The sequence below is a fragment of the Geotrypetes seraphini genome, chromosome 18 (genome assembly GCF_902459505.1).
Source record: "Geotrypetes seraphini chromosome 18, aGeoSer1.1, whole genome shotgun sequence".
NCBI lineage: Eukaryota > Metazoa > Chordata > Amphibia > Gymnophiona > Dermophiidae > Geotrypetes > Geotrypetes seraphini.
In genome coordinates, this window is record NC_047101.1 from 39,372,498 (window position 1) to 39,393,195 (window position 20,698).

The 20,698-nt window shown below is 38.7% G+C and overlaps 1 protein-coding gene across 3 annotated transcripts in view; it reads left to right on the plus strand.

Annotated features, from left to right (window-relative positions):
* PCDHB1 (protocadherin beta 1) overlaps positions 1-20,698 on the plus strand; it is a 66,683-nt gene that overhangs the window by 16,032 nt on the left and 29,953 nt on the right. The window contains exon 1 of one of the 3 annotated variants that reach the window (XM_033927457.1): positions 3,523-6,096. The exons of the other annotated variants lie outside the window; for them this stretch is intronic. Coding sequence (XP_033783348.1) covers positions 3,688-6,096 — 2,409 coding nt within the window. The 5' untranslated portion in view covers positions 3,523-3,687. Of the gene's footprint in view, positions 1-3,522; positions 6,097-20,698 lie in introns of those variants that run through there. 3 annotated transcript variants of the gene reach the window in all.

Sequence of the window (20,698 nt, forward strand, 5' to 3'; positions counted from 1 at the left end):
GTATGCTGGCAATACAATCAGGGGCTACAGTCTCTTGCCAAGTGCAAGTTCAGACATTGCTGTGCCACTACTTCACTCTCCACCCAACAACACGGTGCTCTAGAAAGACTACCTCAAAACCACTTGGGTTCTTCAGGACTACCTATCCCACCTGTACTGAACTGATGTTACTTTGGTTATGCTGGAATCCTAGGAGACATAAAGCACAATTGCTCTTTGATGGTTTTACAGCTGGTTTTGTTATCCCTTTCTCCAGTCTCATATCACCTGTGGTAAGATTTCATGCCTCTTTATATCACTCATGTCAGTTACACATTATAGTGAACAAAGTGGATGTGGAGATAGTTTTGGAGATGACCAGATACTTGGTTGATCCTCCCTTAACCTGCATATATTTCTCCCCATGACGGTGTTACCCAAGTAGGAACCTAACAAATTCAGGTTATTCACAACCTGTCATACTCTTTTGGTCTCTCAATCAAGGACTCAATTCTTAATGAGATCCCCACAGTACAGTACACCTTTTTTGATAGAGCACTTGATCTCCTCAAGGCTGCTGATCCCATTCTTTCATGGCCAAGGTGGATATGGAATCTGAATTTTTTCCTGCTTGTTATTTACCCTGGCTGTTTTCCCTTGTTGGGTTTCTCTTTCAATGGGGAATTCTACTGTCAACAAGTGTGTGCCCATGGGCTATGCTGTCTCCTTCAAACTATATGAAATCTTTAGAATATTCTTTCATTGAGTCATTGTCTTCTAACCCAAACTGAAATGTATAGGTTCCAAATTATGGAATTGTGGCATCAAAAAAGTGAACCATCAGATTGGTCCATATTGTTGACTTATTGGTGACTACAGAATTCAGCAGGAATGGGCTACTCCTTGCATCCAGGAAATTTTCGGAAGGATCATGCCCACCTCTCAGATGAAGCTCAAGATATACTTAATGACTATGGTGACATGATTTGACATGAGGATTCCAATGCAAAGTCCACTAGTTTCTTTTCTTTTTTGTGGAGGGACCTGGGGCAAGCTTTGCTGTCTCAGTCCATGGCAGGGACACCAAGCACTGTTCCCTCTAAGCTGAATGAAAGTCTTCCAACTGCATTGCTGCCAGTGGGAGGTAAAAAAGCAAGCTCAACAACGTAGTCTCCATCAGGGGCTATACACATAGTCCAGCAAGTTTCCAGTTGTTTTCATATTGTAGGAAAAATAGCTTATGATAAAATTGGAAACTTGCTGGACTAAACGTATAGCCCCCGATGGAGACTGTGTTGTTGAACTTGGTTTTTTGTTTGTTTTTTTTAACCAAACTTTTTAAACCATCCTCATACAATCACTAGAGTTAGGTGGTGGAGGACTGCCATATAGCTTAGAGGGAACAGTGCACCTGGGTCAATGAAGCATCTTTGGAACTGAGGCTGTTGATAGAAACATAGAAACATGATGGCAGATAAAGGCCAAATGGCCCATCCAGTCTGTCCATCTGCAGCATCCACTATCTCCTCCTCTTCTTATAGGCTAGGGCTTTTTACACCTGCATTGTGATCTCATAGAGCTTTATTGTTATAGGCTAAGGCTCTTTACACCTGCATTGTGAGGTCATAGATCTTTATGGTTATAGAAACATAGACTTATTCACAATACAAGCTGAATATCTTCAAAATTTATAACCACACCAAATTGATATTCATAAAATTATACTGTCAGAAATCAAGTGCTATACACCTTTCAATTTATGAAAATGGTAAAAGACCTCAGTGTTTCTCAGGACAAATCCTGGGAAACCATCTATGCCAGTAATAATACTGTCATAGAGAAATACATCCTTGGTCTTATGTTCTACCGAAGGAAACAAGATAAGTGCTCACTTTTTCATAAAATCTTAAATAACGACAGCAAACAGTTAAAAAGTACAGCAAAAAGTTAAAAAGTAAAAAATTAAACGATAAGACCAAGGATGTATTTCTCTATGACAGTATTATTACTGGCATAGATGGTTTCCCAGGATTTGTCCTGAGAAACACAGGTCTTTTACCGTTTTCATAAATTGAAAGGTGTATAGCACTTGATTTCTGACAGTATAATTTTATGAATATCAATTTGGTGTGGTTATAAATATAGAAACATAGAAACATGATGGCATATAAAGGCCAAATGGTCCATCCAGTCTGGTCATCCACAGCATGGTGGCAACATCCCATGATGACTTGATTTAAAACTATGGACATCTGATGGATCCTTGGGGTATGAGAAAAATGCCCAGCTGGAGGGCATGGTGAGGAGGAACTTGAGATGCCTGGGATTTGTAAGCTAACTGGCCATGTGATCTAGCTGGACAGCAACAAGGCGGGTCATTGCTCAGTTTCTGAAGACAGTAAAGAAGAGTTAATGGTTCATTTGAGCATAGCTCAGATGCTCCCAAGGTTTTGTTTTGCGACAGTTGTCATATTAATAAAGCTGTGGTCTGTTTATTCTCATATGCCTGAATTGTAAATATTTATTATCTGAATGCTGATTGTATATGAATTGAGTATTTAGTGTGGAGGACATATGTCTCCTGCCTATATTACAAAATCTTGCTCCACCAAAGTGAACAGCTTATATAATATCAATATTGTTCTTTAGTTATATAAAGTGGGATTATTTTTAAAATGATTTAAAGGTCAAAACCAAGGTCTTAAATTGGATCCTTTTTGCTAAAGGCAACCAATCAAGAAAACAAAGAATATGGATCACATGATTTCAAGGTTAGCAAATATTAAAAGTTTTGCAGCACAATTTCTGGATTTGCTACAGTTGATCATTGCTGTTAGATGTTAATACAAAGGGCATTGCAGTAATCCAAGATAGTAGTACAGCATAAATAATGGCTGCAAATTCCTTCTGTTCAATAAATGAACAGATTTTAGGGAATTGGAGAACATAAATAAAATTCTGGCATAGCCACATTTGAAGAAAATGCTGCAGTATTAAGCAGAAACCTAGCACAATTAGTAAGCCAAATATTATCCTTTATCTTTAAAATACAGTGTCTTGTGAAAATCTTCATCCCCTTGCACAATTCAAAATAAAGTCATTTGTTTCACTGATCTACACATTCAAGATTAAAGCACAATTCTCGAAATATACAAAACGTAATTAAGAATAAGAAACCAAAGAGTATGCAAGTCTTCATATCCCTTGCATCAATATTAGGTGAAAACTCTTTTTGCAGGAATAATAAAGGCAGGAGGATGGACTTACTGAACCTCGCTGGTCTGGCCAAACATAAGCACACATCTGTTAGGATTTATATATATTTTTATTAGCATATTGCTAAGTTAGAAATAAGACTATTGATACAGATATAAATGTACTGATAAATCTTGCTTAATTGAAACATCAGTAAAATGTAAAAAATTAGTTTCACAAATTATTCTGCCGCTGTTAGAGGAAACACAAGGTGGCAGTATTGGACAACAAGGAGTTGAAATAGCTATGACTACAAAGGCATCTGTTAACAAAAGAGATACGATTGGAGTAGAGCTTCCAAAACATAACTGGATGAGATATACCCCTTTTGAATCATTGCATATAATCTAAGATACTATGGCACTGAAAGTATACCTTCTGTTCCTCTGAGCTGTTGCTGGGAATATTTGCAAGGCCTGCCTGATCGGCTGACATTAAAGACTGGCGAACAAGATGGCGAACCCCACTCTACAAAGGCAAGTTGTGGTTTCCCTTATTTTCCTTTGCGTGACAGATGCAGTAGCTGAAACACTCCAGTACTCTATAGCAGAAGAAATGGAGATCGGGTCCTTTGTAGGTAATGTTGCAAATGATCTAGGACTGGATAATAGAAAACTAGGTATTCGCAAAGCTCGAATAACGTCTGAAAGTAGCACCCAGTATTTTCAGCTGAACATGCATTCTGGCGACGTAGTAATAGCGGAAAGAATAGACCGTGAAGAGTTGTGTGGGCAGATGGTCCCCTGTGTACTATATTTTGAATTTCGCTTGGAAAATCCGGTTCACTTTCAACGAGCAGAAGTACAGATTCAGGATATCAATGACAATGCCCCTATGTTCCCGAAGAAACGGCTAGTTTTAAAAATTCACGAACTGTCGCCAATAAAGACTCCCTTCATTTTGGAAAGCGCGCAGGATTCAGACGTAGGTGTGAACCGTGTTCAAAATTACACAGTTAGTCCTAATGAGCATTTCCGGGTGGAGGTCCACAGTGGGAGCGACGGCAGCAAATATGCAGAGTTGGTGTTAGAGACGCAAATAGATCGTGAAGAACAAGAAGAAGTTAACTTAATCCTTACTGCTATAGATGGTGGTCTACCCCGGAAAATCGGAACTACTGAAATAAAGATTTTGGTTCTGGATGCCAATGATAATTTTCCTCAGTTCAGCCAATTAGTGTATAAGGTTGAATTAAAGGAAAACAGTGCTCATAATTCCTTGGTCTGCAAAGTTATAGCTACTGATAAGGACCGGGGCTCCTATGGGGATATAATCTATTCATTTAATCAGGTATCTGAAAAAGTTCTTAAACTCTTTAAATTAAACCAATCTACGGGTGAAATAACTGTTCAGGGCTCCATTGATTTTGAAGAAACAAAAATACACGAAATAAACATTCAAGCAACAGATGGGGGAGGGTTATCCGGTTATTCTAAAGTCATTGTTGAGATTCTGGATGAAAATGACAATTCACCCGAGGTAATGATTACATCAATTGTTAGTCCAATTCCAGAAGATTCTTTGCCTGGTACAATGACCGCAGTTCTAAGTGTCAGAGATCGAGACTCTAAAGAAAATGGAAAAATTGTTTGCTCAATTGAAGGCCTCACACCGTTCTCCTTAAAATCAAGTTTCAAGAATTATTATTCTCTGGTCACTGACATTTCTTTAGATCGAGAGAAAGTGTCAGAGTACAACATAACCATTATTGCAACGGATTGCGGATCTCCAAGTCTAACTAGCCAGGAAACAGTTAGGGTACAAATATCAGATATTAATGACAACCCTCCTCTGTTTAAGCAGAACTCATACACCATCTATGTTAATGAAAACAACAGTCCATCCTTACTGATTGGCACCTTAAATGCTGTTGATTTAGACTATGAGCAAAACGCCAAAATTACCTATGCCTTATTGCCCAATGAAATAGGTGAGATTTCCGTGGCTTCTTATCTTTCTATCAATCCAGAAAATGGAAATATATATGCTCTACAATCCTTAGATTATGAAAAGATTCGAGACTTTCGAGCGGTTGTGAGAGCTACAGATGGAGGTTCCCCTTCATTAAGCAGCAATGCAACCCTTCACTTTCAAGTAATGGATGAAAATGACAATCCCCCCATCATTCTATATCCTATACAGGAAAGCACTTCTCTTTCTAGTGATCTGGTACCCAGATCTGCACAGGCTGATTATCTTGTCACTAAGGTGGTGGCGGTAGATGGAGATTCTGGCCAGAACGCCTGGCTCTCCTTCAAGCTACTAAAATCCACAGATGCCAGTCTATTTAATGTAGTTGAACATAATGGAGAAATAAGGACCACCAGGCCAATGACGGAAAGAGACAATAGGAAGCAGAAACTTATCATCGTTGTTCGAGATAATGGGAAACCATCTTTATCCACCACTACAATATTAAATATACTTCTGGTTGACGGATTTTCGGAACCATACGTGCAATTGCCGGATCTGCATAAAGAAGAAGGGAAGGATAGTAAACTAACTATGTATTTAGTTATCGCATTAGCTTTGATATCGTTTATTTTTCTGGTTTCCGTGATGGTGTTTTTCGTTTTCAAGGTAATTAAAACACGAAGATGTGAAAAAAAATATTTTTCAGCCACTGGGAACTTCTATGATGATAGCAATAAGCCGAATAATTTAATAGATATAGACGGAACTGGCACTCTCTCTCAATCATACCGTTATGAGGTGTGCTTAACAACAGACTCGGGAGGTAGCGAATTTAAATTTCTACGACCCTTACTGCCGAATTTTCCTCATCGCAATGGAACTGTTGAGGTCAACTTTGGAATGAACCCCAGCTCTAATCCAGTGGATCGCCAAGACCCTGCAACCGAGGTGAGCAGGCATTTATTTGCAGTGACCCTGATGGTCCTCTTTGGTCCTCTTTATGTAGGTTTTGTAATGATGTATTTAGTTAACTATGACATAATCTTTCTTACCTGACTATTGCAGACTAATATGCATGAATGAAGATGTTTCGTCATTTTGTCTCAATTGAATTTTTATAAAACTATGCTAAGAAAATAAGTGAACATCTACAGGAAATCCATTTGGATTTAGTCAGCCACAGTAGGGTGTGTGTGTATTTGTTTTGTTAATATGCATAACATAGGGATCTGGAATGGCCGAGTTGTGTGCCTACAACTCCTCCCCCTTCTTCATACGCCCAATTACCAATGCCCCTCTCTCCTTGATTAACCAAGACTTCTTAGCCTCTATCATTCCAATCACAATTAATAGACCACAGACACCTTATTGATGGTGTAACCAAGGCCACAGCTTTGTTTATTAGGCAACAAACAAATCAACAATTGTTTTACCTCCCGAGCTTCAAAACATAGTGCAATTGACAAATACAGAACTGTAGTCCACTGACCCTGCCATGTCAGCAAGAGCCTAGGGGGTAGACATGGACCTCCCTGCCCCTGTTCAGGGTCACCTGCCTCAAAGAATTTTCCCCCACCTGAGGTCACTTACCAATACCAGCTCAAGCCTGCTGAGCCTGGGGGTAGACATGGACCTCCATTCCCCCTTTTAAGGTCACCTGACCTGATGCATAACTGTTCACCTGAGCTTGCTTCCAAATAACCACTCATCTTCTGATGAGCCAAAAACCTTGTAGCTCAGGATTACTGCCACATAGATAGCCTCAAGCACCCCATCTCACAATCCCAATCTCCTACCTAGGGGTGGGTGGGAGAGAAAGCTGCCTCCGGGGAGCAGGGAAGAACTCTGTGCCTCGGAGACACTGGTTCTTAAGCCATGATGCCTTGCTTCTCCTTCCTACTCAATCAAACTGCTGGCTAATGAACGGGAAGCCATGTTGCTCTTGCGCTTCCTGCCACCCCTAACCTCTACTCCACTCTCAACTCTACTGAGCCCCTTGTTAAGGTTGCCCATCGAAACAAGCTCTTGGGCTCTATCTTACAATTCTACTGCATAGGAAATTGATTTAATGCACACTAATCAATATCGTGCTTCTGCATTCATCAGATAGTGCATATTAAGGAATAACATTTAAAATTCAGATTAAAAACAAATCTTTCAAACTAACTGCAAAAGTATTGAAAAATCAGGTAAAAGTCATGAAAACTGATAACTAACAATATTTCTTGTCTGTACACATTTCTAACTCACTGTTCATTTTGTCTCAGGAGATTTTTAAATTATAATTTTGATGTCTTTTCAATTGAAAAATTAAATGCAGTATATATCAGTTAATGTTCAGTTGAGAGTGGTCATTGATTTTAAAGCCCAGATTTTCAATGTTGGATCCCATCTGAGCACAAGGATTAAATAACCAGGGCCTAAAAATTATGTGAATGCTCCCCAGCAGCAGCCCCTATTCATTGGTGGGTAGTGGGCACAGGCACATAAGAACATAAGAATAGCCATACTGGGTCATAATGGTTCATCTAGCCTAGTATCCTGTTTCTTCAGTGGCCAATGCAGGTCAGAGGAACCTGGCAAATACCCAAATAGTAACAAAATTCCATTCCAACAATCCCAAGGCAAGCAGTGGCTTCGCTATGTCTGTCTCAATAGCAGACTATGGACTTTTCCTCCAGGAACTTGTCCAAACCATTTTAAAAATCAGATATATTATATAACTGCTGTTACCATATCCTTTGGCAATATGTTCCAGAGTAGAGAGCTGCACGGGAACGGGGATGATGGGAATCCCATGGGTTCCCCCTTCAGGTCTTGGGAAACCCATGGGGATGCCCCCTTGGGTCATGTGGATCCCGAGGGGTTGGCGGAAGCTCTAGATGAGAGACTCATCTTCTTTTCCTACCTGCAGCATGCCATAGGTAGCTGACACGGAAGTCTTTCCCCGACATCAGAACTGACGTCAGAGGGAAGGCTTTGTGTCAGTCACATGCAGCGTGCAGGGATCTTCTCAGAACAATGCTTCTTAATCTCCCTACCAAAGGCTCCATAGAAGCTGACTTTTGATTGGACAGCAGCATGAAGTAGAAATCAACTGATGAGTTTTAAGTTAGCAGCAAAAGAGACGCTACAGCCATGCTGTTCATGCTGTTCAGGCTGTTCAAATTACTTCTACAGAGTCTTTGGTAAGGAGATTTATTTTTGTGTGATGTTAATTTACAGTGACAAGTAAACATTTGAGGCTATTGTGAATGATGCTATTTTATCATGCTACCATTACAATCTGAAAAGGCGCTGTCAACCTTTTCAAAATAAGGACCTCGCAACGACAACTCAATTACTGTATATAATATAGGTTTATTGATAACAGACAAAAGTCAGCTTACATGGAACAACAGTACAGTCAATTGAGTCCATGGATAACATACAGAGTAGCCGGCTTCTGTTATGGATCCATCCTCAAGCTTAAGCCAGGTGCTATGCTACTTATATACTTTAGTTCAGTAGCCTAGAGTGAAATGTATTATCTAGTTACAGATTACATACTCCCTTTCCATTGGATTGTCACATTTATTGATTGTATGGTCTCCATACTTATCACTGAGTCATGTTGAAGCATGATGCCACCTAGTGTCAAATCTGACCGCTCTATTTACCCTGACAATGCATTGTTAATACTAAGTTCAATAATTTCTGAGAGTAGGCCCCCTCCTTCCTGAGCTTCATTGTCGCTCTGTCAGCAGTTCAGATAACTTTCAGTAGGACATCTTGTCCCGCAGTACTGTTGCCTGAGTTTATCTTCCTGTTTGGGTTTGCCTTCTTGGAAAGTCCTGAAATATCCAATGCTGTACAGTCAGCAGATATTTGCCAGCCACTAGAGCAAAGATGAACCTTTCACATAAGCATATTGTTTCTGCTGACAGGGAGATTGTAAAGATGCCTTTACAATATAATTTTATTATTGGAGTATTATATTTTACTTTGTTATACCTGTGTTACCTATTTCCCTTTTGTATTTTCCCTTAATGTTTCATCTTTACTTTATGAATTGTATTTCATCCCTCCTTACCCTATGTTTAGTAATGTTAAAATTAAGAGCAATTTACCATTATTTAAGTATTTGTACGTATTGTATTATTTTCTAATAATTGTAAATTTTATATTGTACATCGCTTAGAATGTTTGATTAAGCGATTAATCAAGTCACCTAATAAACTTGAAACTTGAGAGATATGATTCTTTCATTATTCAGAAACCTGCATTCAACAGCACAATGTCTCTCTTAAAAATATCCTCTGGGCGTTTCATAGGTGTCTTCACCTACATTTTCATGGAGGTCTTATTCCTGATTCTCCCTCAAACCCCTGCTGTTATCTGGACTCATTTTTAACTAATGGTAGCTTTCACCCCTCTAGTTTATTTTGTGCTGGTTCAGCATATGCCATTGCATTTCTTCCTTTTTTATTGGAGTGAGTCACTTCTTGGAATGAACTTCTTATTTTAGTTTTCTTTTGATGTGATTCATACCTTTAGAGGTCCACCACAGGCTCTATGAATGCTGCTATTTGATTATTGATTTTAAAGCCTTCCACAGCTGGGTTGTTTTTTTGGTTTTTTTTTTTTACATCAGTTCTTATGGTTATGGCTTAGTCCATTTAGTCCTCAACATGATGTTCATACATTTTTATGCCTAGTGTATGAGTTTTTCTGTTATGACTGTCCATTTCTTATCAGTATTAAACAGGCTTGCCATGAGTTTTAAGTCAGCTCATTGATTTTCATGTATGATGTGATTTTTTTTATACCTGGTTTATGAGTTTTTTTCCCCTGTTATGACTGTCCATTTTTTGGTATCTAAATGTTCCTGCTATCTGTTTTAAGTCTGCTCTTATTGATTTTTATGGATGATGTTATTCTTAAAAACAAAACAACATTTCCAGTTTGAATATACACTGATGGAAACTGCTCAATACCTTAACCCCTAATGAGCACTTAACTGCAAAGTAACTTCAAGAAATTATAACTAAATAGGTGAAAACGCCTCAGATGCTGCAAAGCAAACGTTGCTTTGAGACTAAGGGCTCCTTTTATCAAGGTGCGCTACGGGGATTAGCGTGTCAGACATTTCATCACGCGCTAACCCCTGTGGCAAGCCAAAAACCTAACGCCTCGTCAATGGAGGCGTTAGCAACTAGTGCGGCAGGTGGTTGAACGCGCGGTATTCTGTGCGTTAACCGCCTACCGCACCTTGATAAAAGGAGCCCTAAGAAAAGGAGCTTAAGTAATTCATTAGCTCCCTTTCATCTTTCTATCACTGGTGAAAAACCCCTTAAGTTATGCTTGAAAGAACAATACAAAAACAATGAGCAGCACTTATCTTTCACTGCCGTAACTGCTACTTCTCTTTTGAGTCCTCTGAGTTATTCTTATGCACAATTTATTCCTGTTGTATGGGCTCTTTATGACTGTTTATTTTTAAATTGGTATTTTAAAGTGTCTTCTGTGAGTTCTAAGTCTGTCTTTATTGATTTTCATGTATGATGTTGCTCTCGCTCATAATTCATTTCATTCACAACTTTAGGTCCTAATATTGTTTTACATGTATGATGTGGTTCTTATGTATAATTTATTCCATTCACAGTGTAAAGACATTCATTCTATCTTTAGTCTACATTTGTTTTCTGAGAGAATAGAAAGGGAGAATTAGGCGTGGGTGCACAGCAACAGCTTGACACAAGATAGACTGTGGTGTTTTGACAAATCTGTAGGGATTTTATCTGTTGTTAGTGATCTGAAACCTATCACTAAAATCATCTATAGTACCTGAATATTGGAGGGTAGCCAATGTTATGCTGATTTTTAAACAGAGTTCCAGGGAAAAGAGACAGCTTAGGGGAGATATGGTTGAAAGTCTACAAAATCATGAGTGGTGTAGAATGGTACAAGTGGATCAATATTTTACTGCATCAAGATTTACAAAGAATAGGGGACATTCAATGAGGTTAAAGAATAATATTTTTAAAACCAATAGGAGGAAATATTTTTTCACTCAGAGAATAAAGCTCTGGAATGCATTGCCAGAGGATGTAGTAAGAGTGGTTAAAGTAGCTGTTTTGGTTTTTTTTTAAAATAAATCATTATTAATTTTCAAATGTTAACAGTGCCATACAATGAATCTAAACATAAACACTACACAGAGCGCACTTTAAATACACAAATAATTCAAAAAACAATCATTTTCTCCCCCCATAATTATTAATAATAATAATAATAATAATTTTATTTTTCTATACCACCATAGTCGAATGACTTCTAGGCGGTTAAATAGAAGAAGTACATATTTAATATATTCAATAATATAGATAATTAAGTATAGCAAAGAATAATATATTCATCTCCCCCCACCCACCCACCCTGGATGTGTAAGGAAGTCAAATAAAAGGAAAGGTACATGACAGTTATTGTGACTCAATAAATGCAGTCAATGGGCTCCACACCATTTTGAATGTGTTACTATATTCCAAACATTCCGCATTCATTCTTTCATACTTGTAACTGGAACATAGGTTTGCCCACCAGAAAGTGTAATTCAGTCAATTATAACTCTTCCAGTTACGTGTACCCATCTGGATGGCTAATCCCGTCATTATCAAGAAAAGCTGGCTTTTATGTCGATCCAAAGAAGGTTTAATATGTAATAGAGTACCACAAATTATGGCTTCATAAGTATTGGTATCGATGACCCAAGTACAACATTGATTTGTCCCCAAATTGACTTCCAAAAATTAAGTATCAATTGACAATGGAACAACAGATGATCCAACGTCCCTATATTAACCTGACAATGCCAGAACTGTCTATCTTTTGTAATCGAACTGTGGTCCAAAAAAACCTATGCAACAAGAAAAACCAAGTTTATCTCATAGATGCTGACGCTGTACATTTTAATCTCCAAGTTCAAATTCGTGGCCATTGAGATGCAGAAATATACTGTTTAATCTCGATGCTCCAAATGTCTCCAAGACTATTTTTTGGTTTCTTTATTCAAAATTTCCAAAATTAATTTATACCACTGGGTGGCCTGATATCCTACTAAATCTGTCTGGTAACATAGGATCTGCAAGTTATAATAAGTTTTTAAGTTTTGCCATTCAGGGAACCCACTCTGAATGGCCTGCTTCAACTGCAACCACCTATAATTTTGAGACTTTAAAATACCAAATAATTGTTGCAGTTGTGAAAAATCAAGCAGTTTCCAATTAGATATAACATCATCTAATGTACGAATACCTGCCTGCATCCAGTTCTTCCAGGAGATCCCAGCACTGCCTATTTGAATCTTGGAGTTTAGCCATAAGGCCTGAAAAGTAGATTTCTCCATTGGAACATCTGTTAATTTATCAATAAATTTCAATGTTTTCCATGTGTCCAAAAGAATACTATTGTCCTTAGCATATCTAGGTAATTTGATACTCAACACATGAGATAGTCGCATTGGGAACATAAGATGCCATTCCAAAGGTAACCAGTCCGGAATATGTTCCATGAGCTCGGGGAGGATCCAGTATATTCCCTGACACATTATATAGGCTTGATGGTACCTATAACAGTTGAGAAAATTTACCCCACCCTCCGTAATCATTTTTTGTAAAGATACTAAAGAAATTCTTGCATTTTTACCCAGCCAAATAAATTTAGTAAGAATGCTATTTAGTTTCTTCTAGAAGGACCCCTGAAAATAAACTGGTAACATACCCATTTGGTAGCAAACCACAGGCAAAATCATCATTTTTACTGTTTGAACTCTCCCCCACCAAGACAGATGTAATGGGTTCCAATGCTCACACATTTCTGAGACCTTCAGCAATAAGGATTTTTCATTTACTTTCATTGTCTCCTCCAACGTTTTCTGAATCCAAATTCCTAAATATTTTATACCCTCTTCCTTCCAAAGGAAAAGGAATGTATCAAATAATCCCTTTCGACAGTGTACGTTTAGCGGAAGAACCGATGTAGCTGATTTTTGAGTATGTCTACCTGGTGTGGGAGCAGGGTGGGAGGATATTTTTAATCTGAATAGGGTAAGGTTATTGGGATAGTCTATGTTTCTGTGTTTTATTGAATAATCATTGGGCGGGGTGGGGGTGGGGGGGAGAAAATGGTTGGTTATAAGAACATAAGAAGCACCATCTCCGGATCAGACCTTCGGTCTATCAAGTCCATCGATCCACACATCTGGAGGCCCAGCCAGGTGTACACCTGGCGTAATTTTTAGTCCCGTTTTGAAAAGTTACATTTTGGTGACATCCAGTTCCTTGTCATTTTTCAGCGTGAGAAGTGCTATAGCAAGAAGATCTACTCGGTGTTGTTGCCATCGTCAGAAGATAAGTGAACTGTTTTGTTCTTTTTCTGGCTCCCTGTGCACAGGGTGGCTTTGGTCCCGTTTTGAAAAGTTACATTTTGAAACGTGTGGAGTTTTTTTGCCTATGATACAGAGCAGGACTGGCTTAAGAACTCATTGGGTTGCCGTCCGTACATTGTTGATAAGTTGATAAGTTCTCCACCTATTATAAATGTACTTTCATGGGGTATCTCAACCACTAGGCTAATAACAATTTTTTGCTGATTGTAATGTTTAGTCACCTATATCCCTCTATGCCTCTCGTAAGGAGATGTGCATCTAGTTTGCTTTTAAATCCTAGGATGGTCGCTTCCACTATAACCTCCTCTGGAAGAGCATTCCAGGTGTCAACCACTCTTTGTGTGAAGCAGAACTTCCTGATATTTGTCCTGAACTTGTCCCCCTTTAGCTTCATTCTGAGTCCTCTTGTTCGTGTCAAATTGGACTTTGTAAATAATATTTTTCCTGCTCTATTTTGTCGATTCCTTTCAGTATTTTGAAGGTCTCGATCATCTGCCATTTCTCTGCCCATTTCTCTAACTGACACAAGTCGCTCTGGAGTTCCTCGCTATCCTTCTGCTCGGCATAGCTTTGTGTCATCTGCAAACTTGATGATCTCACTGGATGTTCCTTTCTCTAGGTCATTGATGAAAATATTAAATAAGATTGGCCTAAGTACCGAGCCCTGGAGTACACCGCTAGTCACTTTCTCCTAGTCTGAGAAATTCCCATTTATGCCCACTCTCTGCTTTCTGTTCTCCAGCCATTTGCATATCCATCTTTGTATATCCCCCTCTATTCCATGGCTTTGTAGTTTCCTGAGAAGTCTTTCATGTGGAACCTTGTCAAACGCTTTCTGGAAGTCTAAGTATATTATGTCCACCGGATCTCCAATATCAATTTGTTCGTTCACGGTCTCAAAAATTGAAGTAAATTTGTATGCATATTTGTAAGTTTTATATGATATATATTTGTATATTGCACTTTTGAAGTTTAGAAAATAAATTAAAAAAAAATTTTTTTTAATGTGCATTGTATTCACATTGTAAGTAGCATACTATGCTGCAATGTGTACTGTTATTTGAATATTTTACTGCTGCAATTGTTTATTCCCTATGTTTGGGTTATGCTTGCACTATATCGTCACATTGCTCTAAACTTCCATCATTCCATCAGCATGATTTCTAACCATAATAGGGTACTGTAGATATGGTATCAGGACAAAAACCATGCACCATTCCTTTCTTTTATTGATCTGACTAAGCAATTCAATTAATTAAAATACAAGCCTCTATGGATCATCATTAAAGGCTGAAGTTTATCACGATGATGTGACTCCCAGCATCTTGAGTGAAATATCTGATCTGAGAGTGATGTCTTTCAGATTCACACTGGAATTAAGTCAGGTTGTGTGACTTCTTTTACCTTGTTCACAATTTAACATAATTAAACATAGTAACATAGTAGATGACGGCAGATAAAGTCCCAAATGGTCCATCCAGTCTGCCTAACCTGATTCAATTTAAATGTTTTTAATTTTTTCTTCTTAGCTATTTCTGGGCAAGAATCCAAAGCTCTATTCGGTACTGTGCTTGGGTTCCAACTGCCGAAATCTCCATCAAAACCTACTCCAGCCCATCTACATCCTTCCAGCCTTTGAAGCCCTCTCCAGCCCATCCTCCCCCAAATGGTCATATACAGACACACAGACCATGCAAGTCTGCCCAGTACTGGCCTTAGTTCAATATTTAATATTATTTTCTGATTCTGATTTGTCACAGTTCACCTCATTTGAGGTGATCTGCCACCCACCGTCAGTATCCACCTGTTTTTTTCTCTTTGCTTGGAGAGAGATATTCTAATCCCCTGATTAAAGCTATATCAATTCCACTTCTAAATCCAGCTCTTCCCTTTTGGATGCCATAATCATTATAAGATTTTAAAGCATTTTGGGGTCCTTTTATTAAGGCACACTAAAGATTAGCATGTGCTAAATGCTAAGGTATTCATTATACTCTAGAGTTAGAGTGCCTTAATAAAAGGACCCCCCAAATGCTTTAAAATCATATAATGATTATGGCATCCAAAAGGGATATTTTGAGTGCTCAGAAAAAACCCTCCTTGAGTTCCTATTGTCTGCAGTGTTAACCGTAGTGAGGGTAGACCTCCAAAAAACACAGATAGCAAACAAAATCTTACACCCTGCTTGTTTCCAAAGCAGCACACATGTTGAATACAAATTATTACCAACTTGGTGCTAAATAAATTGAAAATCTTGTCTTCAAAACAACAGCAGCCCAAGGAGACCAGTATTTATTTACTATTGTTTATCAGGGAATCAAAATGAGTAAATATAGAACTAGCAAATATTTTACAAATGATAGATAACTGTATGCTATTTCTTCCATTTCTTTTAAGAATATCTTTCATCTAGCTGCCCCCTATGCCTGGAATAAATTACCTGAGTTTGTCCATCAAGCCCCTTCCCTTGTTTAAAAGCAGACTGAAAACCCACCTTTTTGATATAGCTTTCAATCCTTAACCCTACTCCTCTGCCCTCCTACCCAGCCCGCTGATTAACCGTTCCCCTTAACTGTATCCATGACATCCTGTTTGTCTTTGGGAAGCAGAGCTGAGATTATGATGTCATAATGCCTCATTCCACCAATAAGAGCCAACCTCATCAGTGATGTCACAATGGCTTGATTGTCCTGTACTCCCCTCTGCCCTCCAACCCAGCCCGATGATTAACTGTTCCCCTTAACTGTATCCATGACATCCTGTTTGTCTGTCTTGTCTGTTTAGATTGTAAGCTCTTTCGAGCAGGGACTATTTTCTTACTCTTTGTGACTGTGTACAGCGCTGCGTACGTCTGGTAGCGCTAGAGAAATAATTAATAGTAGTAGTAGTAGTACTATTTTTGGAGAACTTAGTTTACCTGCTTTACAACGACTTTAAAAGTAAAGATGTAGATTCAGATATTAATGTTTATGCTTTTAGATAGTAGAGTGAAAGTCCATCTTTTACTTGAAACATTTTTATTGAGTTTTCATATCATCAAATTGGCCTACTACACAAACATGTTATCCTGAATAGGAAGTTCTCAAATTGCTCTGCAGCTACTTGATGGAACACATGGTGGCGCTATTGGACAAATTGATGTTGAAATTGTTCTGGTTTGGTTTGGATTCCCTGCAAATTCTTATCCTCGAACACTATTGCTACTAAAAGAGGAATGATCAAACAGAAGTGTCGAGTAAATGCCTATATATAATTCAGCTGAATCCACTCTGTTAATCTGTTTTTGGAACTATCTGGAGGTTGTTTTCTCGCTATCGTATGAAACCAAGATGGAGAGCAACTCTCTACAAAGGCAAGTAGTGGCTTTCCTTATTTTCCTTTGTGTTACAGACGCAGAAACTGAGACACTCAAATACTCTGTAGCTGAAGAAATGGAGATCGGATCTTTTGTGACTAACATTGCAAATGATCTAAGAATGGATATTAGAAAGCTGTCTACACGCAGGGCTCGAATAATGTCTGAGAGTAGCACGCAGTATTTCCAGCTGGACATAAATTCTGGCGATGTGGTAATAAAAGAAAAAATAGACCGAGAAGAGCTTTGCGGGCGGATTCTCGTCTGCTTGGTGCATTTCGAATTTGTTTTGCAAAACCCAATCCAGTTTCACCGCGCGGAAGTACAGATACAGGACATCAATGACAATCCCCCCGTATTCTCGAATAAACAGTTGGTTCTAAAAATCCATGAACTGTCTCACCCAAAGACTCGCTTCCCGCTGGAAAGAGCTCTGGATTCAGATATAGGTGTTAATCATGTCCAGAATTACACAATTAGCCCGAATGAGTATTTTCAGCTCGAAGTCCACAGACGCAGCGACGGCGTGAAGTATGCAGAACTGGTTCTGGAGAAGCAGATAGATCGTGAGGAACAACTGGAAGCAAATTTAATATTTACCGCTATAGATGGAGGGTTACCACCAAAATCGGGGACCGCCCAAATAAAGATCTTAGTTCTAGATGCCAATGATAATTTCCCCCAGTTCAGCCAATCAGTTTACAAAGTTCGGTTGAAGGAAAACAGCGCTCATAATTCCTTGGTCTCTAAAGTTGAAGCCACTGACAAGGACCAGGGATCGTATGGGGAAATAATGTATTCATTCAGCCAAGCAGCTGAAGACGTTCTTAAACTCTTTAAATTGAACCATTCCACCGGTGAAATAACTATTCAAGGTTCCGTTGATTTTGAGGAAACAAGGATGCATGAAATAGACATGCAAGCAACAGATGGGGGAGGATTATCTGCCCATTCTAAAGTCCTTGTTGAGATTCTGGATGAAAATGACAATGCGCCCGAAATGATAATTACATCAATTGTTAGTCCAGTTCCAGAAGACTCCTTGGCGAGCACAGAAATAGCCCTTTTCAGCGTGAGAGACCGAGACTCCGAAGAAAACGGAAAAGTTGTTTGTTCAATTGAAGGCCTCACACCGTTCTCCTTAAAATCAAGTTTCAAGAATTATTATTCTCTGGTCACGGAAAGTTCGTTAGACCGAGAGAAAGTGTCAGAGTACAACATAACCATTATTGCAAGGGATTGCGGATCTCCAAGTCTAACTACCCAGGAAACAGTCCGAGTACAAATATCAGATATTAATGACAACTCTCCTCTCTTTAAGCAGAATTCATACACCATTTATGTTCATGAAAACAACAATCCATCCTTGTTGATTGGCACCTTAAATGCTGTTGATTTAGACTGTGAGCAAAATGCCAAAATTACCTATGCCTTATTGCCCAATGAAGTAGGTGAGATTTCCGTGGCTTCTTATCTTTCTATCAATCCAGAAAATGGAAATATATATGCTCTACAATCCTTAGATTATGAAAAGATTCGAGACTTTCGAGCGGTTGTGAGAGCCACAGATGGAGGTTCTCCTTCATTAAGCAGCAATGCAACCCTTCACTTTCAAGTAATGGATGAAAATGACAATCCCCCCAACATTCTATATCCTATACAGGACAGCACTTCACTTTCTAGTGACCTGGTACCCAGATCTGCACAGGCTGATTATCTTGTCACTAAAGTGGTAGCGGTAGATGGAGATTCTGGCCAGAACGCCTGGCTCTCCTTCAAGCTACTAAAATCCACAGATACCGGTCTATTTAATGTAGTTGAACATAACGGAGAAATAAGGACCACCAGGCCAATGACGGAAAGAGACAATAGGAAGCAGAAACTTATCATCGTTGTTCGAGATAATGGGAAACCATCATTATCCACCACTGCAATATTAAATATACTTCTGGTTGACGGATTTTCGGAGCCATACATGCAATTGCCGGATCTGCATAGAGAAGGGAAGGATAGTAAACTAACTATGTATTTAGTTATCGCGTTAGCTTTGATATCGTTTATTTTTCTGGTTTCCGTGATGGTATTTATCCTCGTCAAGATAGTTAAAAGACGGCGATCCCAAGAGAAGTACGTTTCAGCCTCTCTGAACGCTTACGGTGATGGCAACAGACCGAATAACTTAATAGATTTAAGCGGAACTGATCCTCTTTCTCAGTCTTATGGATATGAGGTGTGCTTAACCACAGAATCGGGTGCCAGTGAATTTAAATTTCTTCGACCCATACTAGCAAATATTCCTGATCGTAAAGGTCTTCTTGAAGTAAACGTTGAAAGCAACCGTGTCTCTCAAGCGCCATCCAATCTGCTGACTCATGATTGCTCCTTGACAGACGTAAGCAAGTATTTTATTTACAATCACATTAGTGTATTTCAGTAAATAGTTTCTGTAATTATTGCAGTTCAGTGGGTGTATCACGTGACATTTTAACATTATGTATGAAAGAGAGCCTATGTTTCCTTATTTATTGATTTTACTTTTACACAGAGGTGTTAAAATCAGATTTTGCACCTACTTCTACAGAATATGCACCCAGGATGTAGTTTGGGCAGAAATGAAAGGAAATTGTGCATATTTTTAAAGAGCACATGTACATATATTAAATGCATGAACACATTTATAACACAGAAGCAAGTGAGATACCTGCTCATCCCCATATATGGAGCTTATGTGGACACTCTATTCAATAAAGTTAGAATTGTTTCTAAGGTTTTTGGCTGTTTGTCTTTCAAACCCAACATCTAGTTTAACTGAGTGTTCATAATGTTTGGAAAGCACTTCTTTTTTGTTTTTTCATAAGACCTCAGAACCACCACTCCTCCGTCCCACCAAAGTGTATAAACGGGGAGTTACAAATGGTGAAATCCTCACCGGTCTCTTCAAAGTTTTAAACACTAATGGATTTGAAGTGCACGGCTGCGGTAGTGGGTAGACCCCTGATGAAACTTTAGTGAAACATGTCGGGTCTTACCGTTCAGTCCGCATGAAAAACAAGATTTCGCCATTACTAAGTTAAGTAATAATACACTAAGAAATGCATGTTATTTAAAACTTTGAAGAGACCGGTGAGGATTTCACCATTTGTAACTCCCCGTATATACACTTTGGTGGGACGGAGAAGTGGTGGTTCTGAGGTCTTATGAAAAAAACAAAAAAGAAGTGCTTTCCAAACATTATGAACACTAAGTTCAACTAGATGTTGGATTTGAAAGACAAACAGCCAAAAACCTTAGAAACAATTCTAACTTTATTGACCAGATTTCTAAGGAAGCAATCAGCCTTTTCATATAAGTTTGAACTGACACTCTATTCAAGGCAGCTCTACTGTTGCATATGCATTCTGCTGCAGTTAGCCCTTGTATGAATTCCCAGATTAAGCATTGCTATATTCCCTGTGGTTGCTCTCACCCTGATAGAACAATCTATGCTATTTATAGTCTCACTTGATGCTGTTACTTGCGGTTGCAGCTTCCATTGGTGCCACATACTTTCTGAAGACCAATTAAGTTTCATGATAGTAATGAAAATCTTAGGTCATCTAAGTCAGCTAACAATGAGTATGGACTGGTATGAAAGGAATATCCTGGGTTTGTTTGTGGCTTGGTACAAAGCTGGCTACTGTTCATCTGATTTATGGAGATGAAATTCCAGCCAAAATGTAGAGGTTGTATCTATATTGGGTTCAAGACAAAGCTTAATGAAATTTGTCTTT